Source organism: Euleptes europaea, chromosome 8 (assembly GCF_029931775.1).
Source record: "Euleptes europaea isolate rEulEur1 chromosome 8, rEulEur1.hap1, whole genome shotgun sequence".
In the NCBI taxonomy this organism is placed as follows: Eukaryota; Metazoa; Chordata; class Lepidosauria; order Squamata; family Sphaerodactylidae; genus Euleptes; species Euleptes europaea.
In genome coordinates, this window is record NC_079319.1 from 77,205,039 (window position 1) to 77,226,005 (window position 20,967).

A 20,967-nucleotide genomic window follows, 5' to 3' on the forward strand; every position below is an offset into this window, starting at 1 on the left:
GAGGGGGACCTCTGTGGGGGAGGGGAGAAGAAGCTTCCAGTTTCCTTCCTTCCCCACTTTTGTCAGCTGAAAAGGTGGGGTGTTTGGGATGTGTGTGGGATTTTTGCCCTTTTTCTCTGGCTCCATGTGTCCTTCCCAATATACGTCAATGAATCCAGTTCTTTACCTGTCAACTGACTTGTAAGATGTATTGTGTAGTTATGCCCTCAGTATCAGAGAGCTTCATGTGTAAAGTTGATTTTGAGGTACCTGAAAATTTAATGTGTAATAAAGGAACAATATGAATTTTATTCTCACCTTTTTATAGTCTGCTGGTTACAAGAAACATCTCTTCTCTGAAAGCAACCATGAAACTCCAAGCAACAGTGCTAGTGAGAATGACTGGATCCTTGACTCTCAGAAAAAATCTGAGCCCAAAACTATTGACTATACTCGTAGAAGGCCAAAGGTCAGAAGCAATTTAAAAGGTAAGATGGATTTGTACTCCAAAGTCCAACATAATTATAAATTTCCAGATCTTATTCTTGTTTAGAAATTAGTCCCACAGAGATCAATGGGACTTATTCCCAAGTAAGTGGGCACTTAATTTTATAGCCAGTGCTCAAAAGAGACCATTCCTATGATTTGTGTTCGCTGTCATGCAAGTTCCACCCAGTGTTTGGCTGGAGCTTGCTCTTGAGAAGCCTAAGTAGGTCTCATACTTGAATAAGTCGTACTGAGTGACTGTTGTTTGTGTCTTGAGGATGCCAGTTTTTTAATGTACCCAAGATGGTAGCCATGTTGTAGCTGAAATAAAGAAGGCTCCTATGGCACCTTAAAAGCTAACAATTTTATTCCAGTGTGAGCTTTTGTGGAACGCAGCCTCCTTCTTGAGATGCAGTGCACGGATCTTCTCCATGCAGACTTAAGTAGGAACATTTTGTTTTGTTTTTAAAGCAAGGTCAAGGGTCCATAAAATGCAGGAAGTACAGAGTTAAATGAAATAATTCCATCTATGACTTCACCCCGTATTATCTGCATTTTATGGGGACGTGACTTTTTTTAAAAAAATACCTCTTACATAATATATCTTCATAAGGAGGACCCATTCATTGCATCTGAAGAAGTTGGTTTATACTGCATTAAAATATTGCTAGTCTTTAAAAAGTCTCCTATTTTAATTTATCAATATGATAACACATTGGAAGGTTTTTTTAGCATTCTAGCTACTATCAGTATGCATTAGAGAAGGAATTTTTTTTTAATCACTCTCTTTTTTCTGCACAAGAATATTCCCTATTCTGGGTGTGGATCTGGTCTACCCAATCAACATGGCAAAAACCAAAAAAGCCCTAGAAATCTTAAATGGGGGACTGTGATCTGCAGATCAGAAATCTGTATTTGCAATTCACAAAGTCCAATATACAGATAATATATTTCTACAGGGTTTCCAAATGCCTCAGGGGAAAGTCTGAAGTTTGCTAATTTGCAGGGAATACTGGATTAGCTCAAGACCCTAAGCCATCAGCAATATTAAGAAGGGTGGTGGTGGCCGACTGAAATTGCAGCATTATGGTCCTCATTGACTGTTGTTGCAGCACAACTGTGTCCATAATACACTATCGTACATTGAAGTGCTAGAGCCCCAGTTGGTGTTCTGCATCTTGGACTTTTTTTGGGTGGGTGCGCAAGCCAGTGGGACTCTATTGTAATCATTAGATCAGCATTCTTTTTCAGACTACATAACGCCAATGTTGTGCTTGTAGATGTCTCTTGCTGGGTTTTACCTTTATTTCTAGCCTGCAGCTCATGGCATCTGTGGTTCCCCAAGTTAAATTAAGATTTTCAGCACTTGAAGATACTGACTTGGATCCTGCTGAAAATTACCAGCAGAGCACAGCTTTCTTGCCTACCCCCTTCTTGCTGCAGCCCAAAATGCTCCCTGAAATGCTGCTCCCGGAGGAAGGAGGAACCCTGAAAAACAACCTGGATAGGGAATTGGAGGTCAACGGTGGGAAGGAGGATCAGCACAAAATTGTTCCCTCTTTTGCCCACAGAGATGTTAGGCAGCAACCAAACCAATCAGCAGAGGCTGCTTATAAGTTCTGTTTCCAGTTCGCTACGTTAGTGAAGCTTAATGTTCATGTATCTCTAATAATGGATACCTTTCACTTGTCTTTTCTTAGTGTTGCCATTGTCTTCTCCAAGTAGTAGCAGTGATCACAATGCAAAGAAAGTAAGAAAATCTAGATTAATTCTTTGTGAATAATTGTATAATATCACATATGTGGGAAGCCCAGAATACAGTTTAGTGTGAGGTTCCCGTTTCCTTTTTCATCTAGCATTGCTGTGGTCAGGCTTGGGGCTTCCCAGTGTCAGAAGGCCTATGGTTTTCCAGTTCCCCTGCCAAGCATCTTTGGGGTTGGCTTGCCGCTTTGCCACTTATGTAACCTTGGTCAGATTTTTAAAAAAAAATTGGCTTAGCAGCAGGCTTTACTGTTAGTAACTTCAGGAATGTGCTTGCAAATTTGGTGGCTGGCTGAAGAGAAGTTAATCAGAGCTGGATATCTGACAAAGCAGAGGTAGGCAGGGTTTGGGAGGTCTAGGCAATGCTTAGTGGTGCCCTCTGTGGTGGTATAGTGGCTACTGTTCCGAATTAGGATCATGGGGGGGGGTTCAAATCCCAATTCTGCCATGAAGCTCACTAGATTATTTTGAGCTAGTCGCCCTCTGTCAGCCTAATCTACCTGACAGAGTTATTGTAGGGATAGAATGAAGAAGAGAGAACTGCAAGCTTCTTTAAGGCAGGATAAAATGTGCTAGGTAAATTGTGTTGGTCAGTCTCCCATGGTCCCATAGTATGTCAACCTTGGAGTGTTGGCGGATTCATTTTTTAACATAGGAACCCAGGTTGGAATGACGTGTCCAGTAGCACCTATCTGTTCTTTCCTATCTCTTCTAACCAGACAGCATTTCATGCTTTGAATCTGATAGACTTTATGAGGGGAGTAACATGCTATTGTTGGGTCTGACTTTGGTGCAGAGATCCTGACAAGGATGCGTCCCAGTCTGTTTTCTTTTGGGTACAATTCAATGTGCTCATACTAAACTACTTGTGCCCTGCCTCCCTTAATAGTCCCATTCCTCCCTTATATTCTGTAAGAGTGTTTTAAGAACACTCGTTTTAAAAAAAATACTAGCCATGTATGAAGTTAAAACATGGGGATGGACCCAGCGAACTTTTTTACTCAACCTTACCCAAAACCCTCCTTTCTATTGCCCCTAATTCCACATGGCTTTTATACCGTTCCAATGATCCCAACATAGCATTTGGGATATTGTCGAAGGCTTTCACGGTCAGAGTTCATTGGTTCTTGTAGGTTATCCGGGCTGTGTAACCGTGGTCTTGGAATTTTCTTTCCTGACGTTTCGCCAGCAACTGTGGCAGACATCTTCAGAGTAGTAACACTGAAGGACAGTGACTGTCCTTCAGTGTTACTACTCTGAATATGCCTGCCACAGTTGCTGGCGAAACGTCAGGAAAGAAAATTCCAAGACCACGGTTACACAGCCCGGATAACCTACAAGAACCAATAGCATTTGGGGGTGGTCAAATGGGGACCCCTACTTCCTCTTGTCACCGGCAGAAAAAGTGGCTGGATCTAACCCTATTCTATGCTTAAGTTATGTTATTTTGGCTAACCATAACTATGGAATCCTATTTCCCTGATGCTGTGTACATTTTCTGGAAGCTGTGTAAGATCTTCTTTTGGCTAGCTTCTTTTGGCTAGTAGCTGAGAATAAGCAGATATGAGGACATCTTTGTTTTGGTGTTGCCGCCTACTCTAGAAATAGACAAATGGAATGAAATTGTTTCATTTATTGAAATTTAGTTGCAAGTTACTTGTGTCTCAATCATGTGTGCATCGTGACCCCCTTCACAGGGCATTCCAGGCATGAGATGAGCAGACGTGGTTTGCCATTGCCTTCCTCTGCATAGCAACTTGGTCTCCCATCCAAATACTGACCGTGGCCGACCCTGCTTAACTCCCAAGCACTGACAAGCTTGGGCCAGACTGGGCGAATCAGGCATCTCATGCATGCATACCAGTTACAAGATGAAACTCAACCTTGTCAAAATATCCCCACAGGGCAAATGTTAATTAGTTTTTCCTCCTTGCCTCATAAAGATGGGGTGTTTGATTAAATTAAGGGGTAAGTGTACTTTGCTTCTTCAGAATAGGCCATCTCTCGTGTCCATTACAGAATGAATGAACTTAGATGCCTACAAACCTTTATTCCAGGTTGGGAATTCATCCAAGCTCAGTGAAATGGCCAAGAGAAGAAGAAGCACAAGGATAAACAGCTTCTTAGCAGAGCAGCAAACTGGTATAACTTCAGCCCCGTTGGAACATAGGAGTCTAAGTTTTTTTTTCCCCTTCAAAATGTACCATGCTCCTTTTTGTTTTATTTATTACCGTATATACTCGGGTATAAGCCGACCCGAGTTTAAGCTGACCCCCCAAATTTGAGGCCAGAAAAGGGAATTTCCTATTGACCCGCGTATAAGCCGAGGGTCAATAAGAAATTCCCTTTACCGGCAATGCAGCCGCCACTTTAGAGCGCAGGGCCCCTGCCCCAGGTCGCCCTCCCGCCGGCCTCTGGGCCCACCCAACCCACCCCGACCCCACTGCCATCCAAGGGGGGAGGGGGAAGAGCCCCTGAACCCCCTACTTACCGGGAGACGCGGCGAATTGGCAGCGGCGGCGGCGCGGCCTTCCTGGACCGGCAGGAGGCACCTCCAGGCCCCTGCCTGCCGGAGGAAGGCGCCGGGGCGCGTGGGTGGCGGCGGCGCGGCCGGCGGGGACCTCCTGCTGGCCAAGGAACGCCCCTGCCAGCCGGAGGAAGGCGCCTGAGCGGCAGTGGAGCAGCTGGCAGGGGCCTCCTGCCGGCCAAGGAAGGCCCCTGCCGGCCGGAGGAAGGCGCCCGGGCGGCGGCGGCGCGACAGGCAGGGGCCTCCTGTCAGCCCAGGAAGGCCCCTGCCGGACGGAGGAAGGCGCCCAGGCACCTGAGCGGCAGCGGAGCAGCCGGCAGGGACCTCCTGCCGGCCAAGGAAGGCCCCTGCCGGCCAGAGGAAGGCGCCCGGGTGCCTGAGAGCCGGCGGAGTGGCCGGCAGGGACCTCCTGCTGGCCAAGGAAGGCCCCTGCCGGCAGGAGGAAGGCGCCCGGGTGCCTGAGCGGCAGCGGAGCAGCCGGCAGGGACCTCCTGCCGGGCCAGGAAGATCCCTGCCTGCTAAAAGAATGGGCGCGTGGGTGGCGGCGGCGCGGCCGGCAGGGGCCTCCTGCCGGCCCCTCCAAGCCCCTGCTGGCTGGAGGAAGGCTCCCGGGCACGGCGGCGGTGATGGCGGTAAGTTCCCCCCTCCCTCCTCCCCCCTCCCCTCCCCTACCGTATTGACCCGCGTATAAGCCGAGTCCGGCTTTTTCAGCCCTTTTTTTGGGCTGAAAAACTCGGCTTATACGCGAGTATATACGGTATATGCTGCTACTGTGCCCCACAGTGATAGGCTGCATTTAGTGAGTTTTTCTGCCTCCTAAGAGTTTTGTAAAGGGAAAGTCTCATCCATGGATCTCAGTCCATTATATGCTAGCATGGGGGGGGGGGGTTAACTTAGAAAAAGATTCTCTGAATCCTCCTTTGTTTCTTGATTGGGCTGCAGGTAGAGTGCCTGTCAGTGCGGGAGTCCTTTTCTCTGTCCACTTCACACTGACCACTAACAACTCCTCAGTCATAGAGTATATACACAACCTAAGCACATCTTGCTTGCTTGTGAAAATGTCTCATTTTCACATCTAATGGACAATCTTCATTTGTTTTGTTAAAATATTTATATCCTGCCTTTCCTCCTGGCCCAAGGTGGCTTACAAACCGCAAGTCAAAAAAATACAGAATAAAAATAAAACCTCAAATAACTCTCCACTGTCTCCAAAAGATGCCTATTGTCTATGTAGTGGTGGTGGAAAGTGCCGTCAGGTCACAGCTGACTTATGGTGACCCCGTAGGGTTTTCAAGTCAGATTTTCAGCGGTGGTTTGCCATTGCCTGCCTCAGCCAGGTCTGAGAGAGCTCTGAGAGAACTGTGACTGTCACCCAGCAGGCTTCACGTGGAGGAGTGGGGAATCAAACCTGGTTCTCCAGATTAGAGTCCGCCGCTATTAACCACTACACCACACTGGCTCTCTGTCTATACCTACTAAAAGCTCTGGTAAATAGCCTATTTCTGGTGACTCCTAAGAATATACCCCCCTCACCTCACAAAGAGTGCCTTCCACAAAGCAGGAGTTTCTACTGAGGTAAGAAAGGCGTGGTCTCTAGTTGATGCCAGATGAGCATCAACATGACAGTGGAGGACAGCTAGCAGGTGGTAACGTGACGACCTCAACTGTGTACAGGGACATGGTAGATGAATGGAACAATACCATAAGGGCTAACCTGTGTGTGCATCAAGTGAACAGGGAAATGCTCTTTTTAAGAATCCTTACAGTCCTCCTAGGGGAAGCCTCAAATTTTCCTTCAGCTTGCCTCTGAAAGTTGATTTGAATATGCAGGAATTAGCAGGTTTGTGTCATCTTTCCTGAACTGTACCCATTCAGACAGCAATTCGGAAATCCTCCTATGGTTGAATAGCCCCTATGTTTAATTCTCCTGCTCCCTAAATGGTCATTGTGCAGTCATTTTCAATGTACAGTAGACTTTGTGTACATATACAGATAACCACTACTTTCTCGGTTCATTTTACATATTTGATGAAATAAGCGTACATCTGCAAAAGCTACTGCTTTAGTTAACAAGTTTCCTGGGCTTGGGGGGGGGGCATTAGGGGGGGCATTAGAAACCCATTGCACCTTGCATGTGGAGGGAGTAATGTATTGTTTAATAGTGGTATGACCTCCCACTTGGGGGGGTGCTGCATACATCTTTCTTCCCCTCCAGTGATGGCTACCCCAGTGCGGCCCTCTTTCCTCCTGCTGGAAATAATGGTAACTCTTCATTTATGTGGAAGTCAGAAAAGGGATGCACCCAGTAGTGTCATAGGGAGGAGTACAAAACAGTCCAATTCTCTAAGCAGACTTGCACCCTTCTAAGCCCATTCATTTCAATGGACTGAGAAAGAAGTAATTCTGCTTAGGATCACACTTGTAAGTCTACTGCCTCTGCAGTCTGCTATCTCTTTCTCCTGCATGCATGGCGCAAGACTGGGAGACGGGGGCAGGCTTGGGTAGGAATTGGCTTTTATGTATAAGGATTGTCAAGATAGTACTATTGTTTATAAAGATAGAAAGGAAAGAGCACTACTGTTTGGTATCTCTGTGGCTTTATGTGTTTTCAGGAAAAATACATTTTAGGGCTTTCCCCTCCTAATGGCTCCCAAGATCTTGCAACATGTTTGACAGGTAATTTGCTTCTTCCAGATGGCTTGGAAATGGCAGATGTCACTCTGCCAGTAAGGGGTGCCTCTTCCCTTGATGACTCAGATGCCAGTGGAAGCAAGGTATGGGATGAGGTATATGTGTGCGCACATATTTAGCTTATTGAACTCTTATTATACTCATTCATTCCAAATATAATTTGGAATTGTAACATGGTACTTATGTTGTATCCAGGAGTTTTCTTGTTAATGCTTCTTGCTCTTCCTAGAACTGTGATGGCGCAGCCAGTACTCTGCCTCTGAAAGACCAGGTCTCTAAATCTAAGCGCAAACTCACAGGTAGGGTTGAACATATATGAAACAAACTGGGAGATGAGACAATGGGCAGACTCAAGCAACCACTTTCCTTGGTGTTTAAGGGGAAAGGAATGATTCTTTCTCCTACTTTTGTTCTCCTTTCATCTGTGCAGCCCAGTCTGTGGTATTGAACTATTACCATATTTGAAAGGGAATCAACATGGTCTCCCAGATGAACTATGCATTGGACCAAATTAATTTTCCCGAACCTCATAATGATCTGGTCCTAGGTTCATGTAACTTGGAAGATTTGTTGTAATCAAGATTTAATTCCAAAATAAAGTTAGCATTTGGGGACAAAGGAAATAAAGTCTAAACACCTACAATAACACTAGGATATTATGTTCTTGTTTCTATTAGGATTCCTAAGTGGTCTCCGTGAGAAGCGACTGAAAGGCACTGAGAGGAAATCTAGTAATGAGCAGTCTTCTAGCCTTTCTTTTGAACCCAAACGACTTTTTGATTCCATGGAGAAAGAAGAGGAAAGTTGTAAAGGTGATTATAGGCTACAAGATACCATCAACTTTTCTAAACCTGTAATTTTAGTCACCTCAAGTCTACCAGTCCTAAAGGCTTGCTTGTTTTCCAAAACACTCTGTTCTTAGTAGCGCTGTCTTCTAACTACAATAGAGGATTTTGCTTTTTTGAAAGTAATCTGTCATTGTTTAATTATTGTGGTTACTTTTTTACTTAGAAATCAAATTTGTAACTATTTTATTTTATTTTACTGGATATTTAGGCCACTCTTCCAGACTAGGTTCAGCTCAGAGCGGCTTACAACCATTTAAAACAATTAAGGCATGGATCACTGAGGCTAGGTCAGGGCGAGAAAGGTGGAGTACTAGTAGCCTGATCTGTCAAAATTGGTAAAAAGCCACCCTGGCTATATTAGTGACCTGTTCCTCCATTGAAAGGGAGGCATCCAGGATCTCTCCCAAGCTCTTGATAGATGCAGCTGCTGTTAATTGCGCCCAATCAAGAGCCAGCAACTGTGGCCACCCACACCCACATCTCCCCAACCCAGCCACAGGACCTCCGTCTTTGATTTAATTTCAGCCACCTCTGCTTCAGCCACCCCACCATGGCCCCCAGGCACCTGGCCAAAGGACAGTCGCCCATCAGCAGATAAAGCTGGGTGTCCTCAGCATACTGGTGACAGTCCAGCCTGAAACTCCGGACCAGCTGGATGAGGGGGTGCATATAGATGTTAAATAACATGAGCGAGAGGATCACCCTTTGAGGAACTCCACACACCAGAGGGCGCCGTGGAGACATCCTCTCTCCCTACACCACCCTCTGCCCCCGATCCTGGAGAAATGAGCTCAGCCACGGATATTGGCGAGGTGGTGGGTCAATAGATTGTGATTGACCACATCAAACACTGCCGTCAGATAAAACAAGACCAGCAGTGTTGATCCCCCTTGATCCAGCTGTCTCTGGAGATCATTTCTGAGGGCGACCAATAGCATCTCCATCCCATGGCCAGGTTGGAAGCTGGACTGAAATGGATCCAGAACTGATCTCCAGGAAACTCTGGAGCAGCTCTGCTGCTGCTCTCTCAACCAACTTACCCAGGAAAGGTAGATTTGACACTGGGCGGTAGTTGGATGGCTCAGTAGGATCCAGTGATTTTTCCCCCTAGAAGTTTTTCTGAACTTCAGGCATTTGGTTGAAGTAAAGAATAATTCCAGCATGAGGTCCTGAAAGTGTGCATTTGTAATTTTACTTGGAAATAATCAGATTTCAGAGATATGAAGGATATAAAAAGTAGCCAATTTATGGTCCTAAACAGACGTTATACCATGCAATGTGCATTAGATTTCCTGTCAGTAATATTGGTTTAATGGACATTTAGGCCTCAGATTTTTACTGTACCAAGTTAGATTAGGTATCCTGACCCCTGATCTTTTCATATGTGTAAGGCAAAAGAATTGTTGTTCATCTGTGGGGCTTCTATGCAGTCCCACATTGGGACTGCCCAGGCCAGCCACGGATAAGATTTGTCAGCTTCTAGCAAAATCTGAAAAGAGAGTGCTCCCCCTCCCCTTGGGGCATGCAATCTCCCCGCCCAGCGGTCACATGACCTAAGGACGAGGAAGCACTCTTCCCTCCAGTTCTCTTTCTGCCACCACGGAGAGAGAATGTGTTAGCTTCGTCTCTACCATGGAGCTCAAGAAAGCTCCACTTTTCAAAAAACGTACCTCTTGTGGTACCAAGATGGGGAAGACTGATCCTCACCTTGAATGTCTCCTTTGTTTGGGAGAAGGCCACATTCCTGCAACTTGCAAAAGTTGCTCCAAACTCACCAACAAGGCCCTGAGGGTTCAGTTGACTCGCCTGCTCTCTCACCTCTACAAAGAGTCTCTGTGTCCATGGGGTCAATCTGCTGAGCCTGGTACTTCGACCGGTAAGCCACAGTCCGAAGCGGGACCCCCAACAAAGAAACTCAAGAAGGGTGACCCTTCTAAGAAGCCCTCGTCGGTCATTGTTCGTCCGGCAAAGTTTACTGCTCCGGATTCCCAAGATGGCCACGGCCGCGGAAGTTCGCACCATGCTTCCCGCTCCATATCACCTCGGCGCCGATCGCCTTCGCCGAAGTCGATTCGACGCCGATCACCCTCGTCATCTCCTCGATGCCGATCTCAGACCAAGTCGTCTCATCCTTCGGCGTCAATCACCTCCGAAGTAGCTGCGCAGCAGCCCATTACTATCAAGGATTCGCCTCCTCATTCCCTGGCTACACTCTCGGTTCCGTGTCCGAGCAGGGCCAAGGAAGACTCGGCTGAGTTCAAACAGCACCTCCTTCAACTCTACAAAGATGTGCCTCCGGTGTTTACAAAGTCCCCACAGCCTGGCGATAAGGGGCCTCAGCCAGAATCTGCAGAGCTCCAGGAAGGTGCCGTTCAGCCACCCCCTCCTGTGAGCACCCAACGAGACTCTCAACTGTCAGTTGAAAAGACCCAAGTAGAGTCGCCGAAAGGTTCGTCCCATCTCGAACCTGGTCAACGGCCTCGGCGTCGATCGACTTCTCGACGCCACTCTCGAAGTCCGGCTTTGTCCAGATCCAGTCGGCATCGGTCTACTTCGCGCTATTGCAGCCCTACCCATCGGAGCCGATCCTCTTCTCGACATCGTTCCGCCCGTCGGAGTCGATCCGTCTCCCACAGATGCCGGTCGTCCTTCTCGTCGGAGCCGGTTGTTCTTCTCATCGGAGCCGGTCGTCCCTCGTCGGAGTCGATCCCATCGTCGGCGCCGATCTACTTCTCGCCGCTCCCAATCTCTCCGGTCTTCATCCAAACAATCAATCTCCGGACATAGCCGTTCACTTGGTTCACGCAGCTCTGTCATTTGGAGGCACCGTTACTCCTCTAGGAGTCGGTCTCCCTCCCGTCGGCGCCGGGATATTTCTCGACGCCGATACCCGACTCCATCAGTTTACTCGGGTTCTTCGGTCGACAGTCGTCGTCACTGTCGCTCCCATTCACACTTGCCTTCCAGGGGCTCTCGGCGTCGACACCATCTTGTCTTACCATCCTGATGACAGATCCAAAGATTCCGTCCGTCCAAGGCAAGTGCCGCTTCGCAAGCCTCCTCTATCCAGGTCTCCTTCCATGTCAAGGGACACTGATCATTCCGAGTATGACGCCTCCTTCTCTCCTGATGAGGATGAGGAATCCCGCGCTTCAGTTCCCTCACCCGAGGACACTGTCTGGGACTCTAAACTGGTTTCTCCTACGGGAGATGTTCGCTTATACGCGGAACAACTAATCTGCATGGCGAAGGCTCTTAAAATTAAGTTTAAACCGGAGGATTTCGTCCGATAATGATATTATGGATATCCTCCATAGCCCTGATGTAGGCCCTGTGGCCCTCCCCATGATAAAAAGCATTCTCCGTACCAACTGGGCCAAGCCTGCCTCAGTCCCCTCATCCACCAAAAGAGTAGAGAATCTCTTAAGATTCGCAGGGAAGGTGGAGAGCTCCTTTATCAGCACCCTCCACCTAATTCCGTCATAGTGGAGGCGTTGCCTGGTAAATATAGGTCAGGAGCACATTCCTCTCCGCAGGATAGAGAAGGTCATAAACTGGATACCCTTGCTAGAAAAATTTACACTTCTAGTGCGGTAGGCCTCCGCATTTCCAACTTCCTTGCTGTCATGGCCAGATATCAATACTCCCTTTGGGATCGCGTATCCCCTCAAATTTCCGTCCTTCCTGATGACCAGCGTCCTTCGGCAGTAGCCATTCAGTCAGAAGGCATGTCTTTAGCAAGACAGCAGCTCACGGCAGCACGCCACGTGTCGGATTCGTCCAGTAAAGCCATTGCGTCCGCCATAGTTATTCGCAGACACGCTTGGCTCCATCAATCTGCGCTCCCCTATGATACTAGATCACGTATCGTGGACCTTCCGTTTGAAGGGACGTCCTTGTTCAGCAGCCAAACGGATACCTTCCTAAATCGCTTGAAAAAGAATAAAACAAATGCAAAGTCCCTAGGGATTACCCCTCAGGCGCCCGACTTTAAGCTGCGTTACTTTGGCCGGCAAGCCAACCAGCCTTCCCGCCCATACCGTTTTCAGGGTTCTTTCACACAACCGTCATTTTGCCCATCCTTTCCTCGCCCTCAAAATGAGAGGAAGTTCCAAAACAAACTTAGGGTCCACAAAGGCCCCAGAGGGTCTCCGTCCCATTTTAATAAGCCAAAACAGGCATGACTAGATGTGTCCATTTGCTTTCTTGATCGCCTGTCTGCTTTTTTCCATGCTTGGTTTTCGATTACCAACGATGTCTGGGTTCTGAAAATAATAAATGTTGGTTACTTCATAGTATGATATGTTACCTCCATATAGACAGTTGGGCTGTGCTCCAACACCGGCCCCTGACCTACTTGTTCAAGGGGTTGACAGTCTCCTCTCCAAGGGGGGTATTGCAGAGGTTCCATCTTCCGACCAGAACCGTGGGTTTTACTCCCGCTTTTTTCTTGTGGATAAAAAGGGGGGAAGCGCCCTACCCTGGATCTCCAGGACCTTAATGCCTTTATTAGGACTTTATTAGGATCTCGCTCCCGGAAGTGCTTCCCCTCCTGGACAGGCATATGTGGTTCGTAGTGTTAGATCTCCGCGATGCTTACTTCCTCATCGCGATTCACACAGAGTGTCGCCAATAAAATGTTACCAGTACAATGTGTTACCATTCGGGTTGTCTACGGGCCCCAGGACCTTTACAAAGTGCGTTGTGGTGGCTCACCTTGCCCTGAAGGGTTGTGTAATATTTCCCTACCTCGACAATTGGTTAATCGTGGGGCCATCTCAGTTGGAGCTGGTCACACAAGTCGATTTAGTCCTTTCAGTCCTTCACAACCTGGGTCTTTTAGTTAATTTCTCCAAGTCCAAACTTGTCCCTGCACAAGTGCAGACCTTCATTGGAGCACGTTTGGATGCTGAGCAAGCCAGGGCCTTCCTCCCTGTACAAAGAGGTCGCGCCATTCAAAAACTGGTGGCTAGGTTCACTAGGAAATGTTTTCAAACAGCCTATCATATACAACAGTTGTTAGGCCTCATGGCCTCTACCACGGCTGTGGTTGAGTATGCACGCCTCTGTATGCTCCCGCTCCAAAATTGGTTCCTCCGGGCATTTAGGCTCAATGTAGATCCCCAGCACAAATGCCTATCTATCCCCAGATACGTCATTTCCTTCCTACAGTGGTGGGCACATGATGTCAATATCCTCTCAGGCGTCCCCTTTCATTGTCCTTCCCCTGAGAGGCACCTGTTCACAGATGCTTCCCTTTCTGGATGGGGGCTCATTGTGGTAACCTTACGTCACGGGGTACATGGTCGCACCTAGAATCCCGGTTGCACATAAATTTATTAGAACTTCATGCCATCCGTCTCGCTCTGTCTTCATTCACAGGGCACCTGGACGGACATCACATTCAGATCGCTACTGACAGCTCCACCGCCCAGTATTAGATAAACAAGCAGGGCGGCACAGGGTCCGTTTCGCTCTCCAAAGAGGGCAGCGACATTTAGGAATGGGCCATAACTCACCACGCTACTCTCGTATTCACATCGTATTCGTATTCACATCGCAGGCAAGAGCAACACGTTAGCAGACGCTGAGTCGCCTTCCCAATCAGACGCACAAGCTCACCTTAAGCAACAACTGTCTCCACCAAATATTCCGACAGTGAGGTTACCCGCAAATAGACCTCTTTGCCACGCACCTCAACTCTGAGTGTCACAGGTTTTATTCGAGGGCGGGAGCCAGCCCGGGCTCACTGGGGGATGCCTTTCAAGCAATTTGGAACGGTGCTCTCTTTTATCTCTTTCCCCCATTCCCTCTACTTCACAAGGTCCTGGCAAAATTGAACCACAACAAGACAGATGCCATCATTGTCACTCCGTTTTGGCCCAGGAGGTCGTGGTTCGCAGTGCTCATGTCACTTGTGCAAGGGAACTACATCCTTCTTCCGAAGGATCCCTCCCACTTCCCCCCAGACCTAGAACTCACTGCCTGGAGGGTGCGGCCCCAGGGCAGTGGTCTGACAGGGTAGCTAAGGTTTTACTACACTCCTTGAAGTCCTCCACACGGCGGTCCTATGACGCTAAATGGAGACATTTTTCTAATTGGGCTAAGGTCAAAGATGTTTCACCAATTACTTGCCTGTTATCTACTGTGTTTGATTACCTGTTAACCCTCAAAGATGAAGGTTTATCTAATTCATCCATTAAAGTTTATTTAGCCGCTATTTCGGCTTTTCACCCGGATATCGACTCCTTTTCAGTTTTTTCTCATCCCCTTTCCAAAAAGTTTTTGAGAGGACTAATTTATATCGTCACGTCACTCGTCCCGTTCCTCAGTGGAGTCTCTCCTTAGTCCTCTCACAACTCATGAGACCTCCGTTTGAGCCATTAGCCACCTGTGAACTTGGCTCTACTTTCATTTAAGGCGGCCTTTTTGGTCGCAATCACCTCGGCAAGGAGGGTAAGCGACTTATCGGCGCTCTCATTTCCCTCCATATACTAAGTTCCAATTGGATAGGGTGGTACTGAAGCCAAAGATTTCCTTTTTACCTAAGATTGTTTTGGCCTTCCAGCTTACACAGGACATTGTCCTCCCTGTATTTTCCCCTCACCCATCATCAGATGCTGATAGGGCGCTACACTCCCTCGATGTCCGAAGAGCCCTCGTTTTTTACATTAAGAGGTCTCCAAACTTTCATAAGGATGATAACCTTTTTGTTTGCTTTGGGGGACACTGTAAAGGTCACCGTGCTTCTCCTCAAACCCTCTCGAGGTGGATCACGTCAACCATTAAATTGGCCTATGATCTTGCTCGCCAAGAATGCCCTCCTATGATTAAAGCGCACTCTACCAGAGCATATGCGGCTTCCATCGCCTTTTCTTCCAAGATAGATCTCCGGGACATCTGTAAGGCTGCCGCCTGGTCCACGCCCTCCACGTTTATGAAACACTACGCTATGGATGTGGACTCAGTGAGAGATGCAGCCGTGGGACGTGCCGTACTGCAGTCTTTGTTTCGGTGACTGTCCCGCACCCACCGTCCTGGTAAGCGAGCTCGCTACTCTCCCAATGTGGGACTGCATAGAAGCCACGCAGATGAAAAACAGAGTTTCACTTACCTGTAACTGTTGTTCATCTGGTGGATCTTCTATGCAGGCACACATCCCTCCCTCCTTCCCCGCTGTGGGACCTTTCTGCTAGTCCGGTGGTTGGTTCCGTGGCGGCAGGCTGGAGAACTGGAGGGAAGAGTGCTCCCTCCCCCTTGGGTCATGTGACCGCTGGGCGGGGAGATTACATGCCCCTAGGGGAAAGGGAGCACTCTCTTTTCAGATTTTGCTAGAAGCTGACAAATCTTATCCGTGACTGGCCTGTGCCTGCGCAGTCCCAATGTGTGCCTGCATAGAAGATCCACCAGATGAACAACAATTACAGGTAAGTGAAACTCTGTTTTTCATGCAACTAATGTATACATTGAAAAAATAAGAATTGTGTGTGATGTATCATTTGCAGATTAGTTCTTCTATAATAAATTGTTCCCCAGGACATTGGTTTGCATCCAGAGGAAGGCATTTTGGACTGTGATGGAAAGATGGAGGCAGGAAAACCCTACTGCATAGGTAGAAATCCTTATGCCTGTGGAAATGCTGCTCTGGAACCAAGCCTGTACCTTCTTTCCACTTGTGCTGTTCTTCGTCAGTTGCGGAGGTAATTCTCTACTCTGGAGTGCTGGCCTCTCATGCGAGGTACTTCCATCTTGCGTGAGTGGAAGTGCCTGGCATGGAAGGAACTTGCACTTCACGGCAGAGGACTACTTCCAAAATGAACAAAAGTAGTGCAAATGGAAGCAAGGTACAGAATCTGAACCGTTGTCCATGCAAAAAGTTGAGCCTTTATCTGTTTAAATCTAGCATTAGCAACCTTATCTTATCTGCTTGCATTCTGGTATTTGAACAGGTCTGAATGAATTCAGTAAGCCTTAGGTATCATGAAATACTCATTACAGGGCTGTGCTTTCTTGTAGGGGAAACTATAGAAGATAATGTATCCCGCACATTCCAGGAAGAAGTTGGTGATTCTGGTGTTATTGCTGCATTTGAGACCTTCACAAATGAATTGAAGAAAACATTTTGGGTAACCCTACTTGTTGTTCATGACAGAAGGTTTATTTTTGTAGAGTGTAAGGGACTACATTTTAGAATACATCACAGTTAGATATTTTCATCTGCATAATTTCTTCCCCTTGCCTGATCGACCGGCACTGTGACTTAGTCTCGGTACAAGAGGATAAAGATTCACACGCGAAATACCTTGAAGACCCCTGAACAGAATGTGTTGGCGTTATTGAATCAGCTACACCAGTGCCGGTAAGTAGTGAGGCTTGGGGTGCATATTGACTTGCATTTGGCTGTAGGAAAAGAATCCTGTACTCAAGCTAGAGAAGCAGGGCAGAAGCACCTTCTAAATATATGCCTTTCTGTGGTTACCCAAGAGAGCTGTTCTGTGTGGCTTCTCTTACTGTTGGCTGCCACACCAATTTACATTTGCTGATCATTGGTAGAGTATGGCTGAGGAAAGACTGGAGCTCAGATAGGGCAGGGCCATGCTTTGTGTGGAGAAGGTCCCAGGCTTGGCAGCCAGTCTCTGTCATTTTAAAATATGTTGCTAGTTGGAGTAAATATTACAATGTTAGATGGGCCATTGATGTAAGGCAGTTTAAGGTTATGGGAAGTTTTTAATATTGGCCTGATTCATTAATGGATAGTTCCAAGTTAGTAGGATAACTAGTAGAACAAACTGTGATAGGCAATCCTTTTTCAAGGAACTGAGCATACCTTACCAGCTTTCAAAATAGCCTCATTATGGATCTGATTTCAAATTAATTAGCCTATTCTTCTGTACCTAGTTGAAAATATTAATTTTTATATTCACTTGCATGAGAGATCATGAATTTCAGGTCTTGAGCGGTTCAAACAAGGTCCAGAATCCAGTGCTTTGGGGCCCATTTCCCAAATACTGCTGAACTAAAAACAAAGATCCATCTGACCAAGCTGATTCAGGTCTAACCAGATAAGAAATGGAAATGAAATAAAAGGACAGAACCATGTCCCAGCACCTAGGGGTGGATTTTAAGCAAACCAGTCTCTGTGGAAAGTTGTCTTAATGTTGCATTGCCAGTGTGGGCTGCCTGTAGGAATAGTGTCTAATTTTTTGTTGGAACTCTCTTCTCTGTCGCTTTTCATCCATGCAAGTAGAGAAAGGCATATTCTTCAATGGTACGTTGGTATGTACATATGAATAGTTCCATAATCTGCTGCTTGTTCTAGTTAAGATGCAGATGGGAAAAGCTTATGTCTCCCCAAACAAATGCTCTGGTCTTGATGATGGTCCTATTGCAGTTCTCTACAACTGCAATACAGAATGCTTCATAGTCTGATGATTCCAGCCATGTTTTTTTTTTAACAAATGACGTGTGCTTTTCTTAAATCCTTTTCCCATCTGTGAAGTTGGATCATTATTTTTTGGGAATGTTCTACCTCCAGTGCCAAGGAGCCTTTGCCTGTCGCCTGTGAAACTTCATTGCACTGCAGAGGTTTTGGGAGTCTGCTTCTATGTTACATGTTTTTGGGCGTTGGCCAGGTGGTGGAATTTTGCATGAACTGAACAAGCAACCTAGAAAACACCATGCACCCCTTTGTGGTTGGACGTTGCAAGAAAAGTTGAGTTGCTGTGGGGAAATTGTATTCCTATTACCATTCTTATCGCTTTCCCAACGAGAAGCTTTGATGAAGGCCCAGGAAAACAATGTGGAAAACTGCTGGACTAGATGATACTGACAGGGAATTTACTGTAGGTTCCAATGCCAAATTCTGCACTCCAAACAAATCAAAGCCATTAAAATAATCCTTTATTAAAAGCTCGAGTGGAGAAGTTTACTTTAAGTCACTTAAAGTCAGGCAAGTGCTAATGAGCTCATTATGCATACAATCTTTATAGTTTTTAATGACATCACAGCATTACTAGGGAAGAATGAGGAAAGAAAAATTACCCCATCCAATTAGACATAAGCGAGTATTGACGTATTCACATAGCTTAGAAATTGTATCTAGCTTCTTGGAGCTACAGGGAGGAGGGTAAGTCAAAATTCTACTCTGTACCGTCTTATCAGTGCTCAAGGCCGGGCGCCTTGTCTTCTGGAACACTTAGTCTTTTTAGAATAGCAAAGCCAGCAGAAAAATTTGTCAGTGTACAGAGGTTCATTTTTTTTAATCCAGAGAGGAACCTAGCAGAAAATAAAGATGGCTCCCCTTATGCCAAGTTAAAATTCACTCACAATACCTTAGTGTACTGATTTCAAAAACAACATATTGCAGTGGCGCACAATAAACTGAAGAAGAGTTAGCCTGTGTGATGCTATCCGTATTTTCACCAGTAAATATTTAGTATCTAATATTTTCTCTCCTGAAGGAATAAATTATTTTGTGTGTGTGTGTTTCCCCCCTGCATCAGGCTGAAGGAACTGGAAAACTTCCACAGGATTGTTGTCAAGGAACTAGACAATCTGGAGAAGAGAGCTCGGTTTCTTTCAAGCCTTGAGAAGGATACAGTGGTATGTATCCTCTTACACTTTGTCCTGCATCCTCTATAGATTGTTTTTAGTGCTTTAACTTGAGACTCATGTTGAGAACATTGTTTCAGGAATTTTGGACTAAACAATCCAACAAGCTGAACAGTAAACTGAATGCTTTTTGTGCTCATCAAATGCAGAGGTATTTCTATTCCTGCTCTCTGTCCCAATGGGCACAAATGCATCTTTCTTGAGCACTTCTTTGGTGGCTTGGGTTCCAAAACATCCTGTTCTTCTGTGTGCTTTCGTAGCCTGTTTCTGTTGCCATTAATGAGGGTGTCTTCAAGAAGCACAGGTTGTAAATCCAGCTCAATTGCCCTTTGTTTTCACATGGCCATCTAAGCAAGTGTGTATCTGTTCGTGAATGTATGCACTTTCCCAGGCCAGTATAGCAAATGACCAAAAAGTGCCCTCCATTTCAGAAAAATTGTACTTTTCCAGCAATACACTGTTAAAAGGTAAAGGTAAAGGTCCCCTGTGCAAGCACCGGGTCATTCCTGACCCATGGGGTGACGTCACATCCTGACGTTTCCAAGGCAGACTTTGTTTGCGAGGTGGTTTGCTAGTGCCTTCCCCAATCATCTTCCCTTTACCCCCAGCAAGCTAGGAACTCATTTCACCGACCTCGGAAGGATGGAAGGCTGAGTCAACCTTGAGCCGGCTACCTTGAAACCAACTTCCGTCGGGATCGAACTCAGGTCGTGAGCAGAGCTTTTGACTGCAGTACTGCAGCTTAACACTCTGTGCCACAGGGCTCCTAATACACTGTTACTGGAGGAAAATAATGTCCTTTGCCCCAAAGGTATCAAAACCACCGCTTTTCAAACTGTTAAATGGACATTTAACTCCCCGTTTCCTGGATAGAACATAGTCATGTGAGCTCTTGGGTAGCCTCGCCCAAAAAAGAAGGGGTTAGAGAATCCCAGCAGGAGTTATGGTTTAGAGGCAGAATCTGAGCCTGAGTATTAAACCCAGCCAAGCCTGCGCCAATAACTGAGGGCTGAGATAAACTGACAGAGACAAGGATACCTTTCCAAAATAAAATACGAGGGTCACCAAGGCCTTATCTGTGTATGTTCTGTCTGTACATGATTAGGAGATAGCTGTGCAGATCTCTGTCCACGTGGGGCTAACACACAAGGGACTAACACACCTTCTGAAATAAGCTCACGGTAACAGTCAGCAGATAAGCCTTTTGAGGTATGGAAGATTCCCCTTGTCCCTTTCTTCTTCCTACTCCCCATTCTGGCTGGTGACCTGTAGCTGGTGGAGGTTGAGCAATACATTCCAGTGAATAAATCTGATTGCCTCCAGATTTGCCTTTCTTACAGGATACAGTCCATGGATGCAGGGCCAGATGGAGCAGCAGTGAATGTAAAGGAGGCAGTCCCAAATGTTCAGGTATGTGCCATAGCCCAGCAGATTTGCATGTATTACAAACTGAGCTTCAAATGTGAAATGACTCGATGTGGCATCGAATCTTTACAAACAGGGTGATTCCACAGTCCCTAAGAAGGGCGCTGAAGTTTAGAGCTCCTGTCGGACTGGAATTGGGAGCATTGCAGCTGTACAGCAAGCTTATTTCCTCGTGGAAAGTGGATGTGGTCAGAAAGGGTGGAAGTATAACTGGTCTTTTTCTTTCCTGTTCTCTAAAAGCTCCTGCTATATAGGGGGCCAGAAGTTGACTGCCTCAAGCCAACTCTAACAATGAGGGGTTGGGTATTTCACGCACTGGGTGCATCCCCTGCTGTTGTTCTGAAATGTAAAGGATGGAAGGAAAACTTTCTTGAAGGTGGAAAGGGGAAAATAGGTGTGTTGTTTTCCCATGCACAAAACCTCTCCACACACATCTATCACATGTTTTTTCCCATCCTACCCTTTCTTCAAGGAGATCAGGGAAGCATGCAGGGCTCCGGTTCTTCCCTTCTTCATTTTATCCTCCTAACATGACCCTTTGATGTAGGTTAGACTGAGAGGGAGAGACTGGCCCAAGTGTCATTCTCCCCAGGCCTAGTCCAACACCCTGTTGCCCTTTCCACCTCCCTCTCTGTATCA

General features: G+C 46.6%; 1 protein-coding gene across 1 annotated transcript in view; it reads left to right on the forward strand.

The window, feature by feature from the left end:
• Positions 1-20,967, forward strand: part of SYCP2L (synaptonemal complex protein 2 like) — a 62,831-nt gene that overhangs the window by 40,545 nt on the left and 1,319 nt on the right. The window contains exons 25-34 of the mRNA XM_056854971.1: positions 308-467; positions 2,166-2,215; positions 4,284-4,368; positions 7,448-7,527; positions 7,674-7,743; positions 8,122-8,256; positions 16,309-16,418; positions 16,557-16,651; positions 18,795-18,894; positions 20,244-20,313. Of these exons, the coding sequence (XP_056710949.1) occupies positions 308-467; positions 2,166-2,215; positions 4,284-4,368; positions 7,448-7,527; positions 7,674-7,743; positions 8,122-8,256; positions 16,309-16,418; positions 16,557-16,651; positions 18,795-18,894; positions 20,244-20,313 (955 nt within the window). The remainder of the gene's footprint in view (positions 1-307; positions 468-2,165; positions 2,216-4,283; positions 4,369-7,447; positions 7,528-7,673; positions 7,744-8,121; positions 8,257-16,308; positions 16,419-16,556; positions 16,652-18,794; positions 18,895-20,243; positions 20,314-20,967) is intronic.